The sequence below is a fragment of the Castanea sativa genome, chromosome 8 (assembly GCF_040712315.1).
Source record: "Castanea sativa cultivar Marrone di Chiusa Pesio chromosome 8, ASM4071231v1".
NCBI lineage: Eukaryota > Viridiplantae > Streptophyta > Magnoliopsida > Fagales > Fagaceae > Castanea > Castanea sativa.
The window spans coordinates 1,609,361-1,634,838 of NC_134020.1; the positions used below are offsets into that span (position 1 = coordinate 1,609,361).

Sequence of the window (25,478 nt, forward strand, 5' to 3'; positions counted from 1 at the left end):
GGTGTAAACTTTTGGAGAAGAAGAAGTAATCTGAACAATTGGATAATGTGTTAAATGAAATCCTCCCTTTATTTTCTCAAACAAGGGAAATGAGGGACTTGCTTGGGTTTTTTTTTTTTTTTTTATACTGTATTGGGTAATAGTTTTGGAGATAAATATAGTAGCTTCTATAATCTAAGTTCATCTCTCTTTCCATACCTTCATATATGTAGTCTCTTGGCTTATCTGCCTCTACTGTTCAAAATACTCCAAGACTATTTTATTGGGGAAATTTCCAATTTCATATGTGCTTTTTTTATTTGTTTATTTATAATAAATGAATGCAGACATCAATCACTGAAAGCTCTTCTTTGCTGTGCAGTTACAATATGGTATTGATGAGTCATACAAGTTATCAGTTCCTGCATCTGGGAAGCCTGGTTATGCTTATCTTGAAGTGGGTGAAAATAATCCCTTTTCTGCTTCTTAGCACCATATGAAGTTTCATTTTGATACACTCTAGTGTTGGTGATTAGAAGTCTGCATTACCACCTGCTTAAATTTACAATTATGCAGTTTTCTTGTGCTATGTTTTGGGACATTTTCGCTTAATATAGATTGGATTTTATTTTACACGTTGAAAATTTACATATAAATAAGGTTCTTCAGATTTACCTTGACATATTGAGAATTACCTTGACCTTTGTCTTGAGGATATTTACAAGGGTATCTTTCTTTAACATGGACAATGAAAGCAAGAATTAGTAAATCTGGCATTCTTTGAAAATATTGCTGTGACATTTAATATCTCATTACATACATGGTGATTGATTTCAACATAGAAAAAAGGCTAAAGTATTCGTCTACCAAATTAACTTTTGCTCCATTGAACTAATAGCCTAAGGAAATATTGACACATTTTTATGAAGATTATTATAACCATTAAATATATCTTAAACAAATTTTGAGGTGGTTGGACCATAAACCATGTAAAATTAACAAGTTTAAGTTATTTCTAAAAGCTTCAATCATATTGCGTGTATTGGCCACAGCTTTGTATTTTTAGGCAGCTTGAATCCTAATTTTTTAGTGCTAAAACTAAGCTAATTATTTCTGTACAATATACTATTCATGGAATTTTGTTCCGCATTGAATATACTTGATAAAGTCAATCTCCACAAATTTGTTAATTCTTGTCTTATATATTTCTAAATTGTCCATGGAATAAATACGATTGGGGGGGGGGGGGGTAATTTAGTTGGATACTGTAGCCAGTGTTGGTTTCTAAGATGGAAATGTGTTGTTTGGACTTGGCAACCTGAAGCAACATGACCAATAATGCATGATTTGGTTGTCAATATTGAGATGTCATATGGATGGCCATTTATCAGATGATTGATGACTAGCATAGGTTGTATTGTAGCTTTTGATTAGTTTATGGTTTTGTGATCAATTGTTTTCTGAAATGATGCAGGCACATACAGTTTATGGGGCGTTGCATGGATTTCAGGTCATGTGCTGCTTTTCATGACACTAAAATATGTTTCTTTTTACCCATAAAAAAAAAAGTTTCTTTTTATCTTAGTTAATTGAACGTGTAAAAATCCTTAATGTTTCTTTTGAAATTAAATATTACAGACATTCAGCCAATTATGCCTTTTTAACTTTACAGCTAGGGTAATTGAGGTTCCTATGGTCCCATGGACTGTTATTGATCAGCCAAGATTCTTTTTTCGAGGGCTCTTAATAGGTGAGATGCCTTTCATTTACTCATGAACAATATATATATATATATATATATATATATATATATATATATTATTGTTGATATGTTCTATCCTCTATCTTTGAGGATTTGATTTTCATAGTTAACAATCTTTAATTCCTAGTTTTCTATTTTCTCCTTTTAATTATAATGTGCATATTTAACATTATTTGATTTTTTGAAATTGTAAAGATTAGATAACCTTTAGTTCAACTTCTTCATATCAATGATTATTCAGTATGGCCGCTAAGTTTGATGCTCAACTTGTACAAAACCTCATACAAAAGAACTACTGAGATTGTTCTGCTCTGCCTATCAAAAGACTAGCCCTTTTTATCTTTCATAGTACTAGACATTATAACTTGTACGTCCATCTCATCATGGTCTGACCATGTACCTAGAATGGTATGATACATGATTGATGGATATGGACCAGTCAAGGACAATATATGAGTTTAGTCGTATCTTTAGTCTACTATATCCAGTAGACCTATTTCAGAAATTGCTAGTTTATGCTAATAATTTCACAAGAAATTATCAAAGAATTATTTGTTCATGATAGAGGCTTTATAAATTACTATATTGTGCCACATAACTCTAACATGTCTACCTCAAAATTTCAGGATACAAATGAGAACATGGCATAAGTAGATCTGACACTTTTGGTTATTGACAATTTGAAGTAAGAAACAAAAATTTTAAATTTTTGTTTGCTGACTTGAGGATGAAATTGTTGCAGACACATCTCGACACTATCTGCCATTGCCAGTGATAAAGAATGTTATTGATTCGATGGCCTATGCAAAGCTGGTATGGGCTGTATAACTCAGTTTATGCTGTTTTCAATTTGTATTTGCCAACCATGCTCAAGAACAGAAAACTCCAATTTGCAACTGTTTTTGTGATAAAAATTTATGCAGCTTCATATCGTAGCTTAGTGCTGCAATTGTTCTTGAACCTTTACTTTGCTAGATTTATAATTTAGAGCAATTTTCACTGTATTTTGTTTGAGAACAAATATGAAATTACTGTATGCTTCACACTTGTACCGTGGAATAAAATCAATTATCAATGCAAATAAAATCTTGACAACTGTGCCTTAATTAGTTGTCTTGTTTCTTATTCGGGTGGACCATACTATTAGCACATTGAATACTTTAAGTAGAGTGATTTTTTTGCTCAAGTTTGTAATAACCAGTAATATGAATATAATGTAACTGCATATTATTGCCACTTGCCAGCCTTGTGGTTGCTGTCATTATCAGCATGAAGAAGAGAGGTAGATGGTCATTAATAGCCTCAGTCATGGTGTTTGGAAAAGGTTTTCTAGAGATCAAGAAAATTTATCAACTGTTAAATTCTCCATTTTGATTAATGGTAGCCCATCTAACTTTTTTGGGAGTTCTAGAGGTTTGAGGCAAGGTGATCCGCTTTCCCCTTTTCTCTTTGATCTTGTCATGGAGGCGTTGAGCCGTATGTTGGGTGCTGCTATGGTGGTAAGACAGTTTTCGGGCTTCTCAGTGGGGAATGCAAATGTTTCCTTGATGACGGTGTCTCATTTGTTGTTTGCGGATGATACTCTTGTTTTCTGTGATGCTTACAACAATCATATAACAGTTTTGCGTGGTATTCTTTCTAGATTTGAGGAGGTGTCAGGGCTAAAAATTAATCTAGGAAAGTCTGAGTTGGTTCCAGTTGGAGATGTGCCTAATTTGCATGAGCTAGTGGAGATTTTGGGCTGTAGAGAGTCTGCTCTTCCACTAAAATATTTAGGTCTTCTGTTGGGTGCTACCTTTAAAGATAAGGCGGTTTGGAATCCTATTTTGGAGAAGATGGAGCGAAGGCTAGCTGAATGGAAGATATTGTATTTATCTAAGGGGGGCAAGGTTACCCTTATTAAGAGTACTCTCTCTAGGTTGCTTACTTATTTTCTTCCTCTCCTTCCTATCCCAGTTACGTTGGCCAAGCGGATGGAGGAATTACAAAGAAATTTTCTTTGGAATGGTATTGGTGTCGAATGTAAACTTCATTTAGCAAATTGGTCGAAGGTTTGTAGGCCAGTGAAGAATGGAGGGCTAGGCATTCGGTTCTTGAGAAGGTTTAATTCTGCCCTTTTAGCCAAATGGTTGTGGCGTTATGGTGTGGAGAATGATGCCCTTTGGAGAAGGGTCATTGGGGCGAAGTATGAGAATGACTGGGGTGGTTGGTGTACAAAATCTGTGTTCGGGGCTTATGGTGTTTGTATGTGGAAGTCCATTAGAAGTGGTTGGTTGAATTTTTCCAAGTTCCTTTGGTATGATGTGGGTGATGGTACTCGTGTGAAGTTTTGGGTTGATGTGTGGTGTGGGGATAGTCCTCTTAAGGAGGCGTTTCCAGATTTATACAATATTAGTAGGACAAGGGATGCTTCGGTCTCTGAGGTTATGTGTTATGCAAATGGGAGAATTTTTTGGGACCTACAATTTCGCCGTTTTGTGAATGATCAAGAGTCACACTCGTTGGATTCATGTATGGCTTTGATCCATTCCACAAAGGTGCGGGGTGTAGGTTCTGACAAGCTTTGTTGGAAACTAGCTAGCAGGTGTGGTGAGTGGGTATTATCACTCCCTTTCCCCCCCCCCCCCCTACCACTCCTTTCCCTTGGAAAATGATATGGCAATCGAAGGTTCTCCCCGGGTTGCTTTTTTCTCTTGGACTGCTGCTCTAGGAAAGATTCTTACTATTGATAATCTTCGGAAAAGGCACTTTGTTGTTCTTGAGTGGTGCTATATGTGCAAAAGGTGTGGGGAATCTGTAGATCATCTCCTCCTTCACTGTCCTATAGCTTATGAGATGTGGAGTATGGTTTTTTGCTTGTTTGGTATTTGTTGGGTGCTGCCGCAAAGGGTAGTGGATCTGTTGGATTGTTGGGCCTGCAATTTCAGGCGTCATCACAATATAGTGATTCGGAGGATGGTGCCGCACTGTTTGATGTGGTGTATCTGGCGGGAACGGAATTCTAGAAGCTTTGAGGGTCGCAAATGGTCCATTCTTGAGTTTAAGTATTTTTTCTTTTTTTCTCTTCTCGAATGGTGTTTAGTTTTACCATCTTTTTCTCGTCTTTCCCTTCTTGTTTTGCTTGATCATTGTAATTTGGTTTCCTGATGTTTTTGCCTCTTTAGTATATTTCCTATGTACGGGGCTGTGTTCTTCTCTAATATATATTTTTCGTTACTTATCAAAAAAAAAAAATATATCAATGCAGAGATAAGTATGAACCTAGAACAAAGAAAAGGTCTTCTTCAATTAATGCAAATAGTCTTCTAGAGTTTGGTGTATCCAAATTAAATTTCTACCTTGAACACATATCCCTCTGATTGGTGTGAACAATATATTTACTTCCATGCAATACCATACCTTTATCTATCAATAAAGTGATACCATATTTTTGCCTAAGTGACTGATATGCTGTCTCCCACTTTCTTGCAGAATGTGTTGCACTGGCACATTGTAGATGCACAGTCTTTCCCTTTGGAGATACCTTCATATCCAAAACTGTGGGATGGTGCATATTCAGTTTCAGAACGATATACATTTGCTGATGCTGCAGAAATTGTGAGGCAAGTAATTTTTGAATCTACTTCACTATCTAGTTATTACCTTCATCTTTCATTATTCTTCTCATATATTGATTATTAATATTTGCAGTTATGCTCAAAGACGAGGGATCAATGTATTGGGTGAAATTGATGTTCCTGGACATGCTCGCTCATGGTAGCTACTACCTCTGCCAAGTCTCATTGTAGTCTAATTGCAATGTGTATAGAAAAAAAAGAAGACTTAACCAAATCTATTTATTCCTGATACTCAGTACATTGAATTTATCCTTTCTGTTACTTGTTCTGCATTTTACAAACTATCCTTTATTGTTTTTTTTTTTTTTTGTCTCATCAACCTTTCTGCTTTTTGAAACTACCTCTTGCATTATTGATTGACATCTTAATTCTTTTGATTAACAATAATTTCTCATTGGCATTTCTTTATTAAAATTTCATCTTTCTCCCTTCATCTGATTCTTGGAATATTAAACATCTTGTCAAGCACTACAGCAATGACTACTAGAGCTTCTTTCACTTCAAACTCCGCATGTACATAAGTTCCATGGACTGTCACTCTGCCCTAACGTAACTACTGAATAAAAGAATTGCCAGCTGCAGCTAGAAAAGTTTGTATAGCTCTCTAACATACTCTTAGCAAGACATTTTGGCCTTGAAGTTGTGTGGAGAATTGTTGATCCTAGAAGATTGTTAAATTAGTATCTCCTTATGATAGGGAAAAAAAATCTAATTGTTGTGTATTTTGTTTCAGGTAGTCCGTAAAAATTTATGAACTTTATATATTGTTTAAGAGTACCTTGTGATCCAAGTTTTGAAGTTAATTATTAATACCGCTAGTAAAATTTCTGTTACTTGTCTTAATGACTCAAACTAGTAAGCTTTACAACCACGTAGTATTACAACATAGTTCCATGAATTGAAAAACTTCTGAGCTCAAAGACACCACTCTAAAGAACTTACCTAGCCAGAAAAATTCAAGACACCAATGTAGAGATATTAGTGCTTTGAATCATAAAAAGAGAAGTAAATCTTTTAAGAACGCAAAGTACAATCAATATAAATTGAAAAATGACAGGCATTGGTTGTTTCCCGAGCAACATGTTAGTTTATATCTGTCACACACTTCCCTATATAATTAAAGTTCATTTTGAGATATTTACAAAGTCATAGCAACCAAAGAAGAGAAAGGGATCTAATGATATTCTTAGTTTCTTATATGCATAATGGTCTTCTAACTTCTAGAGATGAACTGCTCTTGCAATGACTTTGCACTAAGTTGTCATGGGAGCTCACAGTTTAAATGTTTAGGGGGATTGGCTATCCTTCCCTGTGGCCGTCCAAGGATTGTCCGGAGCCACTTGATGTCAGCAACAATTTCACCTTTAAAGTAATAGATGGAATTCTATCAGGTAATATCACAATTTCCTTTGGAAAAAACATTGCACCATTGTTCCCATTAAGAAAATCGTACTTTTAGTTTCTGAAAGCATTAATATATATATTTTTTTAAGTTGCAGTAACATAGTTAACATTAATGGAAAATGGAATAACCAATGTTTAAAAAAAAAAATTATATATATATATATTTTTTCTTTTCAGATTTCAGCAAAATTTTCAAATTCAAGTTTGTTCACTTGGGAGGTGATGAGGTTAATACAAGTAAGTTCAATGATCTTTCATATATATATATATATATATATATATATAATTAATGTTTATTGCTGTTATGAATATTTCCTATTAGTCTCTACTGATTAGTTTAGATAACAGGATTTATTTTAATGACCTTGGAAATTATAGAAGAGATGGAGTTTTTTTCCTTTTGCTTCATCTTGTATTTTTGGGGGTGGGGAAAGGGGTGAAACAATGAGGATATATCCTCACCCATGCACACACACACTGGGTGAACCTGTGAAAATCATGTGGAGCTGGTTCCTTTGGGGAATAGTCAAACTAAGGACCTCTGCTTTATGAGGCATGGTAGTCGGCAAAACTTGCTTAACCCTTAGTATTCAAGTTTTCGGTTGATGAAGGCATATGGCCAAGCTGGGAATTTTCTCTTGGTTTGGATGATCGGATAACTGTTTGGATGCAACAACCAAAGAATACTATAAATGGTGTCATGGACATCAAGGAAAACATAAAACTAGACCATGAAGTATCAAAGATATATGAGGCTGTCTTTTTAAATGAAAAATGGACTTCTTAGAAATGTGATCCATAAGTTGTAAATGACTAATCTATTTAACATTTCCTTGGTTTCTCTCCATCAGGATAAATTTTAAGAATCCACAACTTAATCATTTCTTTTTTGGTATATGCCTTTTGTAGATGATATATTTTTAATGTATGAAATACTTGAAGGTAATTTGAAGCTGGAACTTTGTCATGACACCCTAGAATCTAAAGGTTTTCGGTTAAGTGGGACTAAAACAAAGTAGATGGAATGTAAGCTTAGTAAGAGTAGAACAAAAATGAAGGGGCTGTAAGACTTGATGGTCAACAGATAACAAAGAGCGAAATTTTTTGATATCTTGATCAATAATCCAGAAAGATAGAGAGATCAAAGAGGATGTGAAACATAGGATGAGAGTAGGGTGGATGAAGTGGGGAAGCAAATTAAGAATATTGTGTGATTGTAGAATATCGACTAAGTTTAAGGGAAAACTTTTTAGGATTGCCATAAAACCAGATATGCTCTTTGCATTGAATGTTGGGTTATTTAGAAGTAACATATTCATAAAATGAGTGTAAACGTATGAGAATCTTAAGATGGCTATGTGGAAATGCAATGAACGATATGATTCATAATGTGGAAGTTCTCTTACAGATAGGGATGACTCTTATTGATGAAAAGATGAGTGAGAGTTGCTTGAGATGGTTTGTTTATGTTTAGATGATAGCAATTAATGCACCAATGAGAAAAGAGTAATTTAATTCTTTTTTATTTAATAATTATGTAGTGCTGTTTAATTAATAGTAAATAAAAAAATTAACACAAAGGATCAACAAAGTACAAGAATATTAAGTGGAAGATCTAAGAGAAGCTAGGAACTCAAAAATGGAGGAACATTGTGCTGAACCTCAAACTCTGGATCATTCAAAAAGAGTGCGCAGAAGCAAAGATTTTAATTGATCCAATGTACTTTCAGTATCCTCAAACGAACGAAGGTTCCGCTCCTTCTGAACAATCCACATCAAACAACCCAACACCAAATTCCAAAAGTTTGAGCCATGATTCTCTAGCCAATTTCTCCAACAGAACATTAAACTCGCAACAGACCCCGACATGATCCAGTGAATTCCAAACATCTGAAGTACATCTCGCCACAGAGAAAAAACAACATTGTAGTGAATGAAAAGGTGACCCATTGTTTCCCATTTCTTCGACAAATACAATACCAATTCATCAAAGACAAATCCCTCTTCAAGTTAAGGGAATCTAAAAAGATAGAAGTAGTAAAAAAGGATATGCCAACTAGGGAAGTAACAAAGTGTATAACTTTAGATATAATAGAATGTTTGATTAGATGTAGCCGAACCTAAGAACCAACATTTAGGGTTTGCTTAGAATCAACACTAAGCAGAAAAACATAGGAATCAACACCTAAGTTGCTAGGAATTATCACTATTAGGAAGATAACGCCTTTGGACGACTCCAATTAAGTATGTAATATAATATATAGGGACACCACTTAACCCAAAAGATTAAGCTAATGACTTTAATTATATTATATTGACCACTCACTATTGTCATTAGTATCCCATGTAACTTAATTAATCGCACCATTCACACATGAATGTTCAAACAAATCTCCCCTTATGTGTAAGCCTTCTACCAAGTCACTTGTGGCATTTCAATTACGCTTTCCCTTGAACTAGAGTCTTTTTATTAACAATCCTAGTGTCATTTAGTACCATCAACAATAGAGAGCCCGTTACTCAACCATAGGTGGAGTGAATAAGACAGTTTTCCATCTTCTACTTGATGGGATTGGGTTCCACTAATGAACACTTGCCTAGTTGAACCTAGCTCTGATACCACTTGTTGGGGGAGATAACTCATTGGGGAAGCTCTAATTGAGGGGTAAATATAATATATAGGGACAACACTTGGTCCAAAAGTTGAATGTTGGGGAAAGAAGACTCCAATTGAGAGGTTAATCTTCTTTTGATAAATTAATCTCTAAATTGGAGTCTCTTATTCCTAACATTAAGAGATTAATATAACATATAAGGACATCACTAGTCCCAAAAGTTTAAGCTTACGAGTTTGGGCCTAATTATTTTATATGAACCACTCACTTTTGTTATTATTATTCAATGCAGGATTTTACTCACACATGTATACCCAAAAATTTTCCCCTCACATGTGAGTTATTGCCTCTTTATGGCTTTGAAACCTCTTTGTGGGTCTTGAAAAAATCCTATTAGCTCTCCCTTGCCTATGTGTTTTTTTCTTCATCAGAACATCATCCATGGGCCTTTCGTGTGCTGTCCATGGAAACCATTTCTTAACCCCATATGCTCATCAATGGGAACCCTGCATAGCCATGTCCATGGGAACCTTGTACACATTGTTCTTTTTGATCTAGCGCCATTGTCAACTACTTTGTTCGGCTTTTTCCAAGATCATCTAGTTTTATGGGCTTCTCTCATTCGATACACATTTGTGTGGGCTCTAAGTACACACATCTTGTTCCCCTCCAACAGTAAAAGGGACCCTGCATACTTTGTCACCTTGCTATACGTTACCATTTGCTATGGTACCACTTGTTTGGGAGATAAAACCTTGGGGAGAATCCAATTTAGGAATTAGTATAACATACAGGGAGACCACTAAAAGGCTTAAATTAATAAGTTTGGGTCTAATTTTATTATATTAACCGCTCACTCTTGTCATTAGTGTTTCATGTGGGACTTCAACATTTAACTAACCATACCACTCACACATAAATATTCTAACAATCACGCAACAGTTGGAAAAATTCCAAGACAAAATTTTATTCACCAAGGTCTGTGATGCAGGACAACCTAGGCTTCCCACCTAGATTAGTCCTACCGGAGAACCTTAGGCTTCCCACCTAAGGTGTTTGGAATCACCACCAAACAAATCAATGCAAATAATCTCAATAATAATAATAATAATAATAGTATGTAAAATACAAAAGAAACCATCTAGAGCTTTATATATAGCTTCCAGGAATCACAATGATAAAGATAAAACTTTCCTAAACAACCTCAAATACTAATACGATAATCCTAACAATCTCAAATACTAATCCAATACTAAAGATAAACCCAAATAAAGATAACATAAATGATAAAGATAATCTTCACAGATGTGCTATCATGTGGTGTCTGCACCAACTCCCCTAAGGTGGGAAGAACTCGACCCCGTCGAGTAAAGCTCATAAGGATCAAGTTACATTAGAATAAGCTCCATCAAGCCACAAGCTCACTAGGTTAGCATAGCGCCTCCGTTGACGCTCATATGTGTGGGTGATAGGAGGTAGAGATGAGGTGGTAGCAAGTGTATCCAAGTAAGCCTTCAAGAAGCGCTAAACTGTTCCATCCCTAGTGAAAAGAGACTGCTCATCGAAAATAACATCAATCCTATCTTTATGTGCGTTTTGGAAACAAGATGGTGTAGGGCTAGGGACAGGGTTAGCCAAAGAAGAAGAGGGTGGATCATCAAAAGGGTCATAGGGAATAACTGCTGGACCTTTAAAAGCAATTAAATCAGCAATATTAAAAGTAGAACTAATACCATAATCTGAAGTTTTATCAATCACATAAGCATTAGATCCAAGTTTCTTTAATACCTTGAATGGGCCAGCACTGCGGGCCTACAATTTCTTAACGGTTCCTGAAGGATACTGTTTAGGCCTGATATGAATCATAACATAATCTCCTACATCAAAATCTGAATGACATCGATATAAATCAACCTGAGTCTTATACTTAAGATTACTAGCATGAATTCGTTTGTTGATCTCTTTATGCAGCTCATGCATGTGACTAGCAAACTCTACTGCAGACACATAAACCCTATCATGTGAGGACATGGGGAGAAGGTCTAAAGGTCTCCTAGGTGTATAACCATAAACAACTTCAAATGGACTCATACCTATGGACCTATTGAGTGAGTTATTGTATGCAAATTGGGCTACAAGGAGTATAGATTCCCAAGTCCTACCATTCTCACCTATGAGACACCTCAAAAGATTTCCTAGACTCCTATTGATAACCTTAGTTTAACCATCAGTTTAAGGATGGTATGCTGTGGAGAATTTCAACTTTGTTCCCATCGTGTGCCAAAGGGCCTTCCAAAAATAGCTCATGAATTTAAAATCCCCATTTGACACAATTTTTTAGGTAACCCACACAACTTAACAATCTCATCAAAGAAAATCTTGGCTACCTTGGATGCATCAGATGTCTTAGAGCATGGAAGAAAGTGAGCCATCTTAGAAAACCGGTCTACCACTACAAGAATGAAATCAAACTTCCTAAGGGTACGAGGGAGACCTAGTATAAAATCCATGCTAATATCCTCCCAAGGACGGTGTGGAATTGGTAGAGGAGTGTAAAGGCTAGTATTTTGCTTGCAATGCTTAGCTAGTTGACACTGACGACATTGACCAATTATCTTAGCAACATCCCTCTTAAGACTTAGCCAATAGAACAACCGCTCTGCCTCTTCAATTGTCTTATCACGTCCAAAATGTCCTGAAAGTTCTCCCACGTGCACTTACCAAACCAAAAAGTCTTTAACTGATGTGCGGGGGATACAAAGGTGATTGGTTTTAAACAAGTAGCCATCTCGGAGGATAAAATCATCAACAACTGGAAGATGCTTAGTCCTAAGTGTAGTGTACACTTCTCCAAAATCTGGGCAAGATTCATACTCCTCTTGCAACTTCTCAAACCCTATGACTTCTTTGCTCATCACAGAAAGTAAGGTGACTTGACGACTTAAAGCGTCAGCTACCTTATTCTCAATACCAGATTTATGTCTCAAAACAAAAGAGAATCTTTGCAAATACTCAACCCAAGGGACATGACGAGCATTTAATGTCTTTTGGGAGTTGATGTGGCGGAGAGCATCATGATCAAAATAAATGACAAACTCATGGGGTGTCAAATTTTGGCTCCAATATCTTAAAGCTTGAACCACAACATAGAGTTCTTTGTCATATGTTGAATGCTTCTTCTTAGCCTCATTTAATTTCTCACTAAAGTAAGCTATTGGGTGAAAATCTTGGCTAAGAGCTCCTCCTATGCCTACACCAGACGCATCACATTCAACTTCAAAGACCTTATCAAAGTCTGGTAGGCGAATCATCGGTGCTTTTGTCATCTTCTTCTTGATTTCTTGAAATGCTTTACCAGCAGCATTTGACCATTGGAATTCGCCTTGCTTCATACAATCAGTGATTGGTGCCATGATTGTACTAAATCCACGTATGAAGCGGCGATAGAAGTTGCAAGTCCATGAAAACTACGAACCTCATGAATGTTCTTGGGCTTGGGGCAATCCACTATGGCCTTGACTTTTTGTGGGTCAGCAGAAACTCCTTTAGATGAGACCACAAAGCCTAAGAAAATGACACTATCAGTGAAGAAAGAGCATTTCTTGAGGTTGGCATACAAGTTTTCTTTCCTCAAAGTGGAACAAACTTGTTGAAGATGGTCTAAATGTTGCTCCTTTGATTTACTATAAATGAGGATGTCATCAAAGTACACTACCACAAATTTGCCCATGAAAGGCCTTAGTACTTGTGTCATCATTCTCATAAAAGTACTAGGAGCATTTGATAGACCAAAGGGCATCACAAGCCACTCATATAGACCATCCTTTGTCTTAAAAGCAGTCTTCCATTCATCACCTGGGCGGATCCGAATCTGGTGGTATCCACTTTTCAAATCAATCTTCGAAAAGATTGTGGCTCTTGACATCATATCAAACACATCATCTAACCTAGGGATAGGAAAACGATACTTCATAGTAATCTTATTGATTGTGCGACTATCCACGCACATTCTCCAAGATCCATCTTTTTTTGGGGTCAAAAGTGCAGGGACTGCACATGGGCTTAAGCTTTCACGCACAAATCCTTTGTGCAAGAGCTCATCCACTTGTCTAGCCATTTCTTCATGTTGAGGAGGGCTCATTCTATAGTGGGGCAAATTTGGAAGTGCTGCTCCTGGGACAAGATCTATGGCGTGTTGAATATCACGCATAGGAGGCAATTGATTTGGGAGCTCCTTAGGGAAAACGTCTTGGAACTCTTGAAGCATTGACCGTACTTCTTTTCTTGGTTCTTGAAAGCTATCTAGTGCAACTTCCTTAACAACTAAAGCAAAGATGATGGAGTCTTGATTGATAGCTCTTTCAAGTTCTTTTGGATTGATGAGGTTCATACTTTGCCTTTTGGACTATTTTTTAGCCTTACTTGCACTAACAAACTTAGTTTTGACTGGGTTAAGCTTAATCCTTTGTCCATTGTGCATGAAAGAACAAGAGTTCGAGGGACCATAAAGAGTGACATCTAAATCATAGAGCTATGGTTGTCCCAAAATTATGTGTCCTACATCCATTGGAATCACATCACATGAAATCTGAGCCTTGTATAAGAGGATATGAATAGGAACAAGACATCTTTCCTTGATGGTGATAGATGAATCATCTACCCAAGAAACCTTATAGGGTTTAGGATGGGCAACTATCTTCAAACCTAAGAGAGAGACAAGTTTAGAAGAAACTGCATTAATGCAACTTCCACTGTCAATGATAACCTTGCAATTTGTGTTCTCACACTTGACAAAGGTTTGGAAGATAGTATTTCTTTTCCAATTATCACTATCTTTGGACTGTGCTAGAGTACACCTAACAACACTCATTATAGGAGTATCAAGACTACCCTCATTGAGATTATCAAAAGTTTGTAGGGCTTTAATGCAAGCTAATTGGGTGGAATCATCTTCTCCTATTTCTACGATGTCTTCAATGTTAGGCTTATAGATTACTTCTTCTACCTCTTCCTCTCCATCCAATTCTTCAATCAACAAAGTCTTATTAGAACATTGGGCAGCCATATGACCAAAGCCTTGACACTTAAAACACTCGATTCTAGACCAAAGCCTTGATACTTAAAACACTGGATTCTAGAATTGGGCCTAACATTGAATGCAACATTCATCACTCTCATCCCTAAAAAAAATCTAGCAATTGAAGTCAAGGATTTTCGCCCATTAGTCTTGTTGGGGGGGTTTATAAAATCATTGCTAAGGTCTTAGCCACCAGACTTTGCACGGTCATGGAAGATATAATTTCTTCTTCTCAAAATGCTTTTGTGAGGAACAGACAGATTCTTGACCCTGTGCTTATTGCTAATGAATGCCTCGATAGTAGAGTGAAAACTGGTTTGCTAAGGTTACTTTGCAAATTAGATGTTGAGAAAGCTTTTGATCATGTTAACTGGGGTTTTCTTATGCACTTACTAGAACGGAGTGGGTTCTCTGCTAAATGGAGGCAGTGGATTTTCTTTTGTATATTTATAGTTCACTTCTCTATTTTGATAAATGACACTTTTTGTGGGTTTTTTGCGAGCTCTAGGGGGTTGAGACAAGGTGACCCATTGTCCCCTTTGTTGTTTGTCTTGGTGATGGGAGCCCTTGGGAGAATGTTGGATAAAGCTATCCATAATGGTCACATGTTAGGCTTTGGTGTAGGTCGTTTAGAGGGAAGATCTTTGGAGGTGTCACATCTGCTCTTTGCAGACGACACTTTAATTTTTTGTGATGCTGATTTGGATTAGGTTTTGTTTCTTTGTATGATTCTCATTTGGTTTGAGGTCGTTTCTGGTCTAAAGATAAATTTGGGTAAGTCAGAGCTGGATCTTGTTGGTATGGTGCATAATCTTGACTTAGTGTTGAATGTCCTTGGTTGTAAACAAGGTACCCTTCCAATGAAATATTTAGGCCTTCCTTTGGGAGCTAATTGCAAGGATAAGACAATTTGGAACCCAATTCTGGAGAAGATAGAGCAGAGATTAGCAAAATGGAAACGTTTGTACTTATCCAAGGGAGGTAGAGTCACTTTAATTAAAAGCACTCTATCTAATTTACCCACTTATTTTCTATCTTTATTTCCTATATTTATTTCCTATTCCTATTTCTGTGGCTAACCGAATTGAGAAACTTCAGAGTGATTTCTTATGGGGTGGCATTGGTGATGAACCAAAATTCCATTTGATTAAATGGGCTACTGTTTGCACTCCCATTGTTTCGGGTGATTTAGGGATAAGAAAGGTAAGACTTTTTAATGAAGCTCTGCTTGGGAAGTGGCTATGGAGATTTGGGATGGGGAGGGCTGCCCTTTGGAGGCAAGTGATAGCGAGAAATATGGCAATAGATGGGGTAGTTGGTGTACTAGGCCTACTAATGGTCCATATGGTGTTGGCTTGTGGAAAAATATTAGTCGGGGATGACCTTCTTTCTCTCGCCACATTCTATATGATATTGGGATAGGTCTAAGGTGAAATTTTGGCAAGACCGTTGGTGTGGTGAAACATCTCTTGCAGTCAGCTATCCTGAGTTGTTTAGATTTTGCCGAGATCAAGAGGTTAGTGTGGCTGAGGTTATGAAGTTTGATAACGAAATCCTGTTTTGAGATGTAAGTTTCTTTAGGGGTGTGCATGCTCAGGAACTAGAGGCACCGATCGGTTTCATGGACACCATATATGGTGCGTCGGTGAGAGGGCTTGGTGAGGATAAGATGTGCTCGATATTTGATAGAGAGAAGGGTTTCACGGTTAAGGATTATTACAATCTCTTAGTGGGCTTTAATGACTATTGCTTTTCTTGGAAAAACATTTGGAAGTAGAAGATTCCTTCTTGAGTATCTTTCTTTGTTTGGACTGCTGCTTTAGGGAAATGCTTAACGATTGACAATCTACGAAGAAGGAAGGTTTGGATATTGGACTGGTGCTATATGTGCAAGTGTAATGGTGAATCGGTTGATCATCTTTTTCTTCATTGTCCGGTTGCAATGGATATGTGGGCTATGGCGTTTGGGTTGTTTGGAGTGAGCTGGGTTATGCCGCAATCTGTAGTGGGGCTTCTAGCATGTTGGCAAGGCAGTTTTGGCCGCCATCGAAATGAGTATATATGGCTTATGATTCCCCATTGTTTATTGTGGTGCCTTTGGAGGGAGAGAAATAGTCGGTGCTTTGAAGATAAGGAGAGATCCATATCAGACTTGAAGCTATTTTTCTTTAGAACTTTAATGGATTGGTTGGCTGCCTTGCGGAACCAATCTTTTTCATCTTTTCTTGATTTCTTAGATTCTTGTAATTTTTGTTCTTGACTGTTTGACCTCTTGTACACTTCCTATGTACTAGGGTGTTCCACCTTTTTTGAGATCAATAAACTTTTACTTATAAAAAAAAAAAGAATTGGGCCTAAATATCTCTCTAACCACACTCTTCCCTTTGTATTCTGGGCGCAAGGGCCTATTGATGGGATTGGGTCTATTCTGAGGACCTTGTTGGTATCTACCTTGAGGATTGTCTTCTATGTGCAAGTGTCTATTGTTGGGATAAGGCCTATTTTGGGCACCTTGGAGGTACCTACCTTAGGGATCTTCAAAATTGTTGTGAGGCAACATGCGATTGTCAAATCCCCTCCCACCTTGGGGCGTAGGGATCAGCTCTAAATCTTGCACTAAGGTATAAGCATCATCAAGAGTTGAGATCTGTCGGGCCATCAATTCTCTTTGAAGATCATAATTGATACCTTTCCTAAACCTACTGAAGGTAATTGGCTCATCTTCAGTTGCATTGCTACGTATCCTGTACTCTTCAAATTGTTCTACATACTCAGTAGTAGACCTATTGTCTTGTCTCAAATAATGCCATTTATCCAACAAGTTGCCTTGATGAGATATTGGAAAGTACTTTTCATTGAACTTTGCCTTTATTTCTTCCCAAAGTGTTATGGGTGGTTGGCGGGTCTTACGAAGGTGGTTGACAACACTATCCCATTGGAGTTTTGCTCTTCCTACAAGTTTTATTTTGGCAAAGCTAACCTTTTTGTCCTCAGAGAAGTCATACCACTCAAAAAAATGCTCCTTCTCTCGCACCCAATCATTGTAGACCTGAGGGTTCCTAACACCATCGAAGGTAGGGGCCTCTACTTTGATATGCTTTGCCGAATTGTCTTCATTGTCTCTATGGTTTTGCCTAGGATGAGGGCCATGTCTATTATTATTTCTTCCATAATGTGCATTATCCTCGTCATACCTAGCCTTTAAGTGGCCTAGACGGGCAGTATGCTCTGCAATGGCTTGTCTTAATTCATCTTGGGGAGGAGGATCTATGTTCAGGTGGGATTGGGGACTAGAGTGAGATTCAGAACTAGACTCTGATTTGGAATTAGACTGTTCTTTAGAACTAGTTACTAGACGACCACTACGCAAATGCATGCAAAGAAATCAACAAACTAATTCTAGCAAGTGAATAGTGAGGATAAAACTCAAGTTAAATTATATGTGAAGAAAAGTCATGAATTCCACAAGTTGTTGCATTCAAGCAGTACTGGCTTCAACAAGAATTAAATTAAAAAGGACCTAATTGTGACAATGTGATTAGGCTAGTTCAACTACTAATACTGAGAATTAATTACCTTAAAGGATTTTTGTTTTGTTTAGTTCTGTTTGTTTGTTTTTTTTTTTTTGGTGGCTAAAATAAGAAGCTGAAAGAAAATAAACCAGCAGCTAAAATAACAAAGTCATGTGAAAGTTTAAGCAGAACAAAGGGTAAAGGCAGTGGCATGTTATGAAGGTAAAGTTGAGGCACATAGTAGACATATTGATACTAAAGTTGAAAGTGCATTTCAATTCATTAAGATAGGAAAGTCCACACCTTGGTTTGGTTGACTTAACAACCTGGGCCTCACTAGACAGTGGGTCACACTACTAACTATGATGAAATTGGGCCTCACGTGTAGTGTAGTGGAAGTGGAAGAGACTTCTGCCTGCTTCTTAGATCTGATTTATTTATTTATTTATTTTGCAAATACAATAAAGAAAGAACGATACTTAAAATTAAAATCTGCCAAGTTAAACGTTAAACACCTAAACTAGAGAAACTAGAGATAGAGGAAAACTAAAAGAGAAGAAGTGGCAGAGTAAGCACAAAACATTGTTGGAGTCGAAGGTGGAGATTGGAGCTGGTGAGGCAGATCTCAGTGTTTTGTGAAGTGGAATGGTGACGGCGTGTCGGCGGTGGTTGTTGGTGAAGACTTCTGTGGCAGGTTGTGCGATGGTGTCATGCTGTTGGTGGGATTGGCGGCTTGGTGTTGACTTTCAACTCTCTTGTTCTCAATCTGGCAGGTTGAAGTTGTGAATCTGAATTTTTTTTTTTGGTGGAATTTATGTTCTCTGTTTCTGATCTGGTGGTAGTCCTCAGAGTCAGGCACAGATTGGGGTCATAGGTTTTGGGGGAGTAGTGGGCTTTTCTGTTGGTTTTGGGATGAAGATTCGTGTGGCCAAAGGGGATATATGGTACGGATTGGTTCTAGCTTTGGTTTGCAGATCTCATGAGGTAAGAAATTGGGATGCTTTGGTTTGCAAATCTCATGGGGTAAGTATTTGAGTAATGGCATGTCTAGCGGTTGATTTTGTTTTCTGATGGTGAGTATGGGTGTGGGTTGTCAGTCGTGATTTTGGGTTGTTGAAAGGGGTGATCGGGTTGGGCTTTGATACCAAGTTGATGCAGGACAACCTAGGCTTTCCACCTAGATTAGTTTGCCTAGAATATTTATTGGAGCCCTCTTAAGTAGGTTTTCATTGAGTACATCAATAAGAAGAATAATTTAAAAACAAAAGATAATCCCACAAAATCTTCAATCAAGATAAAATTACATCAATGAAATTTCAAAGTTCGAGATTCAAATTAGAACTAATTTTGGTGCTTCTTGTTACCTGCACTAATTCTTCCAGGGTAGGAAAGACTCAACCCCATTGAGTATAGCTTTGGGTAGTAATTTTAATAGATTAGTGTCTAGTTGCTGCAGCTCTTCTTTGGTGATCCAGGTACGGTTTGACTCTGGTTGCCCATTCAAATAACTAGGTAGCACTAGTTAACTCCATCCCTAGTAGAAACAATCTGCTCATCTAGAATAGCATCAATATGTTCTTTATGTGTTGGATGAGTCATAGGGTTTATAACTAGAACATGGGGGAGAAAATTAACTGTTGTGCCTTTAGAAAGAACCAAATCCTCAATATTAATGGTGAAGCTACTTTGTAATATGTTGAAAAATCATTAATATATTATATGCATTTGGTCTAAACCATTTCAACAATTTGAGTGGTCTAGTACTACAAGCTTGCAATTGCCTAACGGCTTTGTAGGGAATCCGTTCGAGCCTAATTGGAACTATGACCTAATCCCCCACTTGAAATTTCATATAATCTGAATTGACCTGAATGTTATATGGATCATTACTTGAAATTGTTCACTGACCTCAGATTCTTATATGTCTACTGATGTAGGTGTTCAAAAATGGGGTGAAAGTGGGACGGGATCTAAAGGTTGCTAGGCTTGACCTGATCTAGGTGTTCTAAAATAGGATGAAAGTTGGATGGGATCTAAAGGCTACCTGGAAATGGATTAATGCCTATAGACCTAGTGATGGGACTGTCATATGCAAGTTGGGTGGCAGGTGCTCTTTGCCTTCTTAAGACTATTCTTAGGGAGTTTATCACGAGGTGGTATAAATTGAATACAACCAAGTTTAAATCCCCCCCTCCACCCGGCACTCAATCATCTAGGTCCTCAATTTCATCAATGTTGGGCTCAGTGATTTCATTTATGTCCTTGATTTCTTCTTCTATATCGTCCACATCTCTCTTTTTTTGTTCATGAATGGTGATGATGAGGACAAGGAAGAGATCAAGGAAAAAGAAGATTAAATATACAAAGATTCAAGAATTGTGGCCTAGTTTTGATGTTGGACCTTATTAGCACCTTTGATAGGTTGTTTTAGTTACTATTGAGTCTTAGTATTGAGTTTTTTAGGTTGGGAAGCTGTTGGATCAGTTTTAATTAAGTTTGGATGGTGATACGTGTCAAAAAATGGACACATGTCTCCATCTCAACAGATCTAGTGCCGTTGGACACTGGACCCAAACCGCCCCCATTTACTTTAGCTTTTAGTATGTGTCAAGCTGGACATTCTGCAATTTTGGCCCACTTCCGTAGGCTGTCAGGAAGCTTAACATGCATTAAGGATGGCATGTATGTTAGCTATCTCCAGCCTGAAATTTCAGACCTCTCCATTCTTTTTTACCTTGCTTTTATTGCCTACTCAGTTTCCAGTAATTCAAGATAAGTTATGAAATCTTGACTACTTTCATTTTTCCAAAAGCTTGTGTTCCTCTTTCCATTATGTAGTTATTCAATAAAAAAAAAAAAGGATTTTCAACTTCGTCTCCATTATCCTTTGCTCTGGTAAATTTATTTGGGTGACCGTTTCCTCATCGTTCATGATAGGTTTGAAGACTTCTCTATCATCTTTCATGATAAGTTTTGAGTTCTAATTCAAAGCCTTTACAAGTCAAGATAATCTACAAATCACTGTTGAATTTACACTTAGAAATTCTTTTTGTGGAGCTAAATGTGTTTGAAGGGCTCTCTTGTTATAGAATTGATTCTTATGGCTCAATATGTGTGCATATTCCATTTATAGGTAGAGCTTAGATCTATAAAAGATGCATATTGTTCTATACATATATTCTGTCCCAGCAAAAAATAAATAAACATACATAATCCTAATTGTTCGATCCTAAGTAAAAATTGCCCGTTGGTTTAGCAATATGTATTAGACTAACATTTGTTCAAATTAATTTTTATTATAATCTTTTGGAACACCCTTTCCAAATAACGTTACTGTGCAAATGATTTCGTTAGTTGGCTGGGTTTAGAAAGTATGTGGGAAACTAACAACTCGAGTTTTAGAAACTCGAGATTTAATTAAAACTCGAGTTTTTAAAACTCGAGTTGTCGTGTTTGTTCTTCGATTACGTGGACAAAGTTTCCACCTGGAGGAATTTAGCCACGTAGAAATCGAGTTTATAAGACTCGAAATATGTATTAAAAATCGAGATTTTAAAACTCGAGTTATTGGGTTTGTCGGAATTTAGCCACGTAGAAATCGAGTTTATAAGACTCGAAATCCACACAATTTTCCCCCACTTTACCTTTCAAACGCGTAACTGAAACACTCTCAATCTCTCAACTCTGCATCTCAATCTCTCAACTCTCAACTCTCGGTCTCAACTCTCGGTACTCTCGATCTCTCAATCTCTCAATCTCTCAACTCTCGGTCTCTCAACTCTCGGTACTCTCAATCTCTCAACTCTCGGTCTCTCAAACGCTCTCTCAATCCGTCACTTTCAAACGCTCTTTCTCCTTTTTCGAACCCCTCTCTCGCTCTCGCCTCGCTTGCTACACCGACGCCGGTCCGCCGTAACACCGCGGTAAGCCTCTCTCCCTTCTCTCCATTTCCTTTCATCTTTCTTTTCTTTGCTCCATCTTTTCTTTGATCTTTGGTACCAATTCCGGGTTGTGAAAATTTGTGGGGGGCAATTAATGTGGGTAATGGGTTTGTGAACATCATAGGTGTGAGAAATTAGGTCTAGTTTTAAGAGGCCAATGTCGAGCTTGATACTTATTGATGAAGAGGTAAGATCCTCCTAATCTTTTTACCTTTTTCCTTTTTTGCTTCCCGTTCTATAAATTTCTTTGGGGTTGGTATCATTGCGGCCAGAAATTTGTATCATGGTATCCACCTATCCATATGGTTGCATTACTACGACATAGGTACCGAGGGTTGGATACCGAAATGCGAAAAGGTATTGATGGAGATTTAGTTATATGTATAAGGCCGTGTCTTACGGGACTTTTAATAAGATTTTTTTTTCTCTACTTATGGACTTCATATAAGCAAAAAGATATTTTGGGATCGGGAGTCTTTTTTTTTTTTTTTTTGTTAAGTTACGAGGGTCTTGAACCCTCCACCTAGCACTTACAAGGGAAGGAGGTGCCAATTGAGCTAGAGCTCATTGGCGGGATCATAGTAGTTAATGTGAAATAGAATTGAACATTTAAATTTTGTACCTTGGCATGTGAGTGGGTTAATTGATACATCCTTAAATCATGCCATAATAATGCCGTAGTTTATAGAAAATATATGGATAGCTTGCCATTTGCTCGGCAAGTTAGATTGACATGATAGTTAATGTTCGAGCTTTTTTCATTCTAATTTATTTCAACTCGCCGTAATGTTTCAATGTCTATGATGCCCTTGTTTCCATCTTTGGTTTTGATGACTATGACCATCCTCAATATGTAGATTATGCTTTCTTGGTTGGCATATGTACATTATGTGCTTTGACAAGGCCGTTCTTAATATTGCGAAAATAATAATGAAGATGAATTTTGGTTGCTTACTTGCTTATAGTCTTGAAATTTGTTAAACTTAAGATAATTTAATTTTTAAAGTGAAATAACCGGTATTGATTCAATTAGATGGTAAGGTGAAGATCTCTTGCATCCGGACCAATTCATTACCGTTTTGTTCTTCTCTATATTATGTTGCATCGATCTCAAATTTTTTATTTTATAAATTAAAATCAAACTTGGAACTTAGAGATGCTTTGATATCCTAAATCACAAGTTCTATTCTCCTCTTTGTATAGAGATTTAATGGCATTGGTCATATGCCAAAAATAAATTCGGTAGATGCCAACCAAATACAAAATAGAATAAGATGTGAAAAACATAATGAAATATACAATTACTACACAGCTAAACACCCTAAACCATGTAATATTATTTTTAATTCTGACTACAATTGGGTTAGATCTGCTGCTAATTTACATCGATCACAATGTGAACATCCCTTTATTTAAAGCTATTAACATTTTTCCACTAATAATTTATTTCTTATTAATAACCCTGTCATAACCTTGTCATAAGGGACAGTCACAATTTAGTCTTCCACTGGGCAAATTTTTTTCCCAACAGCATGCTCTGTTTCAGGCAGAGAGGCAGAGAGGCTTGCCCTGTTTCAAAAAAATTTGCCCAGTGGAACTCGAGTTTCTAAAACTCGATTTTCACTGGGCAAATTTTTTTCCCAACAGCATGCTCTGTTTCAGGCAGAGAGGCAGAGAGGCATGCCCTGTTTCAAAAAAATTTGCCCAGTGGAACTCGAGTTTCTAAAACTCGATTTTCACTGGGCAAATTTTTTTTTTCCCAAGGAACTCGAGTGTCTAAAACTCGATTTTTACTGGGCAAATTTTTTTTTCCCGGCGAGAAAATGCTGTTTCAGGCATCATTTTACAATGTAAATGCACTCAAATCACAACAAAAGTCATTCTCAATATATCACCATTCTAAACATGTCTAACCACGCTTAATTTGCAATTCTAACCATACTACTCAAATCACAATCTTCATAGAGGTACATTGGATAGAGAATTACAAGTACATTCAACAACAATCAAAAAGTTCACATAGAGCCAATACAACGTCGTCCATGGAAGGATGCACGAAAAACGTAGAGTATTTACGTTAGGAGACAAGATAGTAAACATTAGGTAAACATCGAATGAACAACAATTATTTAACCGATGCATAAATTTTTGCCAACCTACCTAGTGTGGAACATGGCCGCTTGTGGAAGCAGCGGGATTGCGGACATTTTCTCGCGGTTATGCCGGAAGCATGACACGGTCCACATGTCCGCTTCGGTTGACTCTCTATCAAATCGCGTCCTCCCTCCGCCATCCCGGTTCTTGATCCTTATTCCTCACTCCATCCATCTCATTTCTTATTCGTGACTTCACCGGTCGACCTTTGGCCCGCAACAATGCCGGATTAGGCAACCACTTTGGCCCCATGGGATCCCTCCATAATGACCGTGACTTAGGAACCACAAATGCATGCTCATAAGTGTTAAGGGCATGGTTCAAACCATAACATGGGTGAATATACGTGGTCGAATCAATATGTAAATAGTCACATACTCTAATTGCATGTGAACACGGGATCCCTATATTTTGCCATTTCCCACAAGCTGCATGTTTTTTCCCGTAACCGAACTTCGTAACTCGTGGTTTCCCCTCTCTGCGCTAGACACGTTGAGTTGGGTAACTACTTGAAATATCGGCTTCTTCATTGCTAAATGGCTTGAGATAGTGTTTCTCGCATTTACGCTTATTTCCATCCCACGTGGATAAGGCATATTCACTCCATTTCTTACCCTCTCGACAACTCATAATGGTATTCTTTGCGCCGGTCGTGGAAATATTGAACAAGTTTGCTCCAAGTGAACTCGACCAACGCGGCAATAGGAAGCACCTTTCAGGCACACCATTGAAACACTCGATATATTGGTTGTCATTGCTCCAAAACGTCTCCCACCATCGTATGACCGGGTCCACATGTCCACATCCTCGCTCATTAGGTATGTGTATGGAAGATAATCTTGATTCTTTTCCTTACCATCCCTCCCCGTCACCTTCTTCTTCTTCCTAATGGCCTCAATTTCCACCGCTTTAATGGAGTCCATTATGGTAGCAAATTTAACTACACGACTAGCATATCCCGCTTCCAACGCCGCCGACTTTAGAGTCGAGTTCCGAAAATGGGTGTTGAAGTTGCTAGCAACATGTCGAAGACAATATCTATGAAATACCTTTGCTTTTCCATCATCCCTTCTAGGCCGCTTGCAATGGCGTTTTTGATACCGAGATGTCGGTCGAAATTATGCAAATGCCGTCGTCGAGTATCGTGGCCAATCGTTTCTCCGAGGCATCGTAAAAACCACCTCCAAGCTGGACCACGACTCACAATCCACAACAAGAAAGGCGAGAGGGAATACCTTGTTGTTAGCATCGGTTGCCATTGCGACCAACAACTTTCCCCGATATTTACCATACGGATGGGTCCCATCAATGCGATAACCGGCTTGCAGTATTTGAATCCCGATATGCATGGACCGAAAGACCAAAACACATAATGCAACAATACGGTGTGATCTTCATCGGTGGGTGTGACACGATA

At 37.6% G+C, this 25,478-nt stretch overlaps 1 protein-coding gene across 1 annotated transcript in view; it reads left to right on the forward strand.

The window, feature by feature from the left end:
- The window catches only part of LOC142607960 (beta-hexosaminidase 3-like), a 40,653-nt gene that overhangs the window by 839 nt on the left and 14,336 nt on the right, over positions 1–25,478 (forward strand). Inside the window, exons 2-9 of the mRNA XM_075779650.1 lie at positions 362–436; positions 1,454–1,489; positions 1,618–1,729; positions 2,484–2,554; positions 5,213–5,343; positions 5,432–5,497; positions 6,649–6,749; positions 6,940–6,999. Coding sequence (XP_075635765.1) covers positions 362–436; positions 1,454–1,489; positions 1,618–1,729; positions 2,484–2,554; positions 5,213–5,343; positions 5,432–5,497; positions 6,649–6,749; positions 6,940–6,999 — 652 coding nt within the window. The remainder of the gene's footprint in view (positions 1–361; positions 437–1,453; positions 1,490–1,617; positions 1,730–2,483; positions 2,555–5,212; positions 5,344–5,431; positions 5,498–6,648; positions 6,750–6,939; positions 7,000–25,478) is intronic.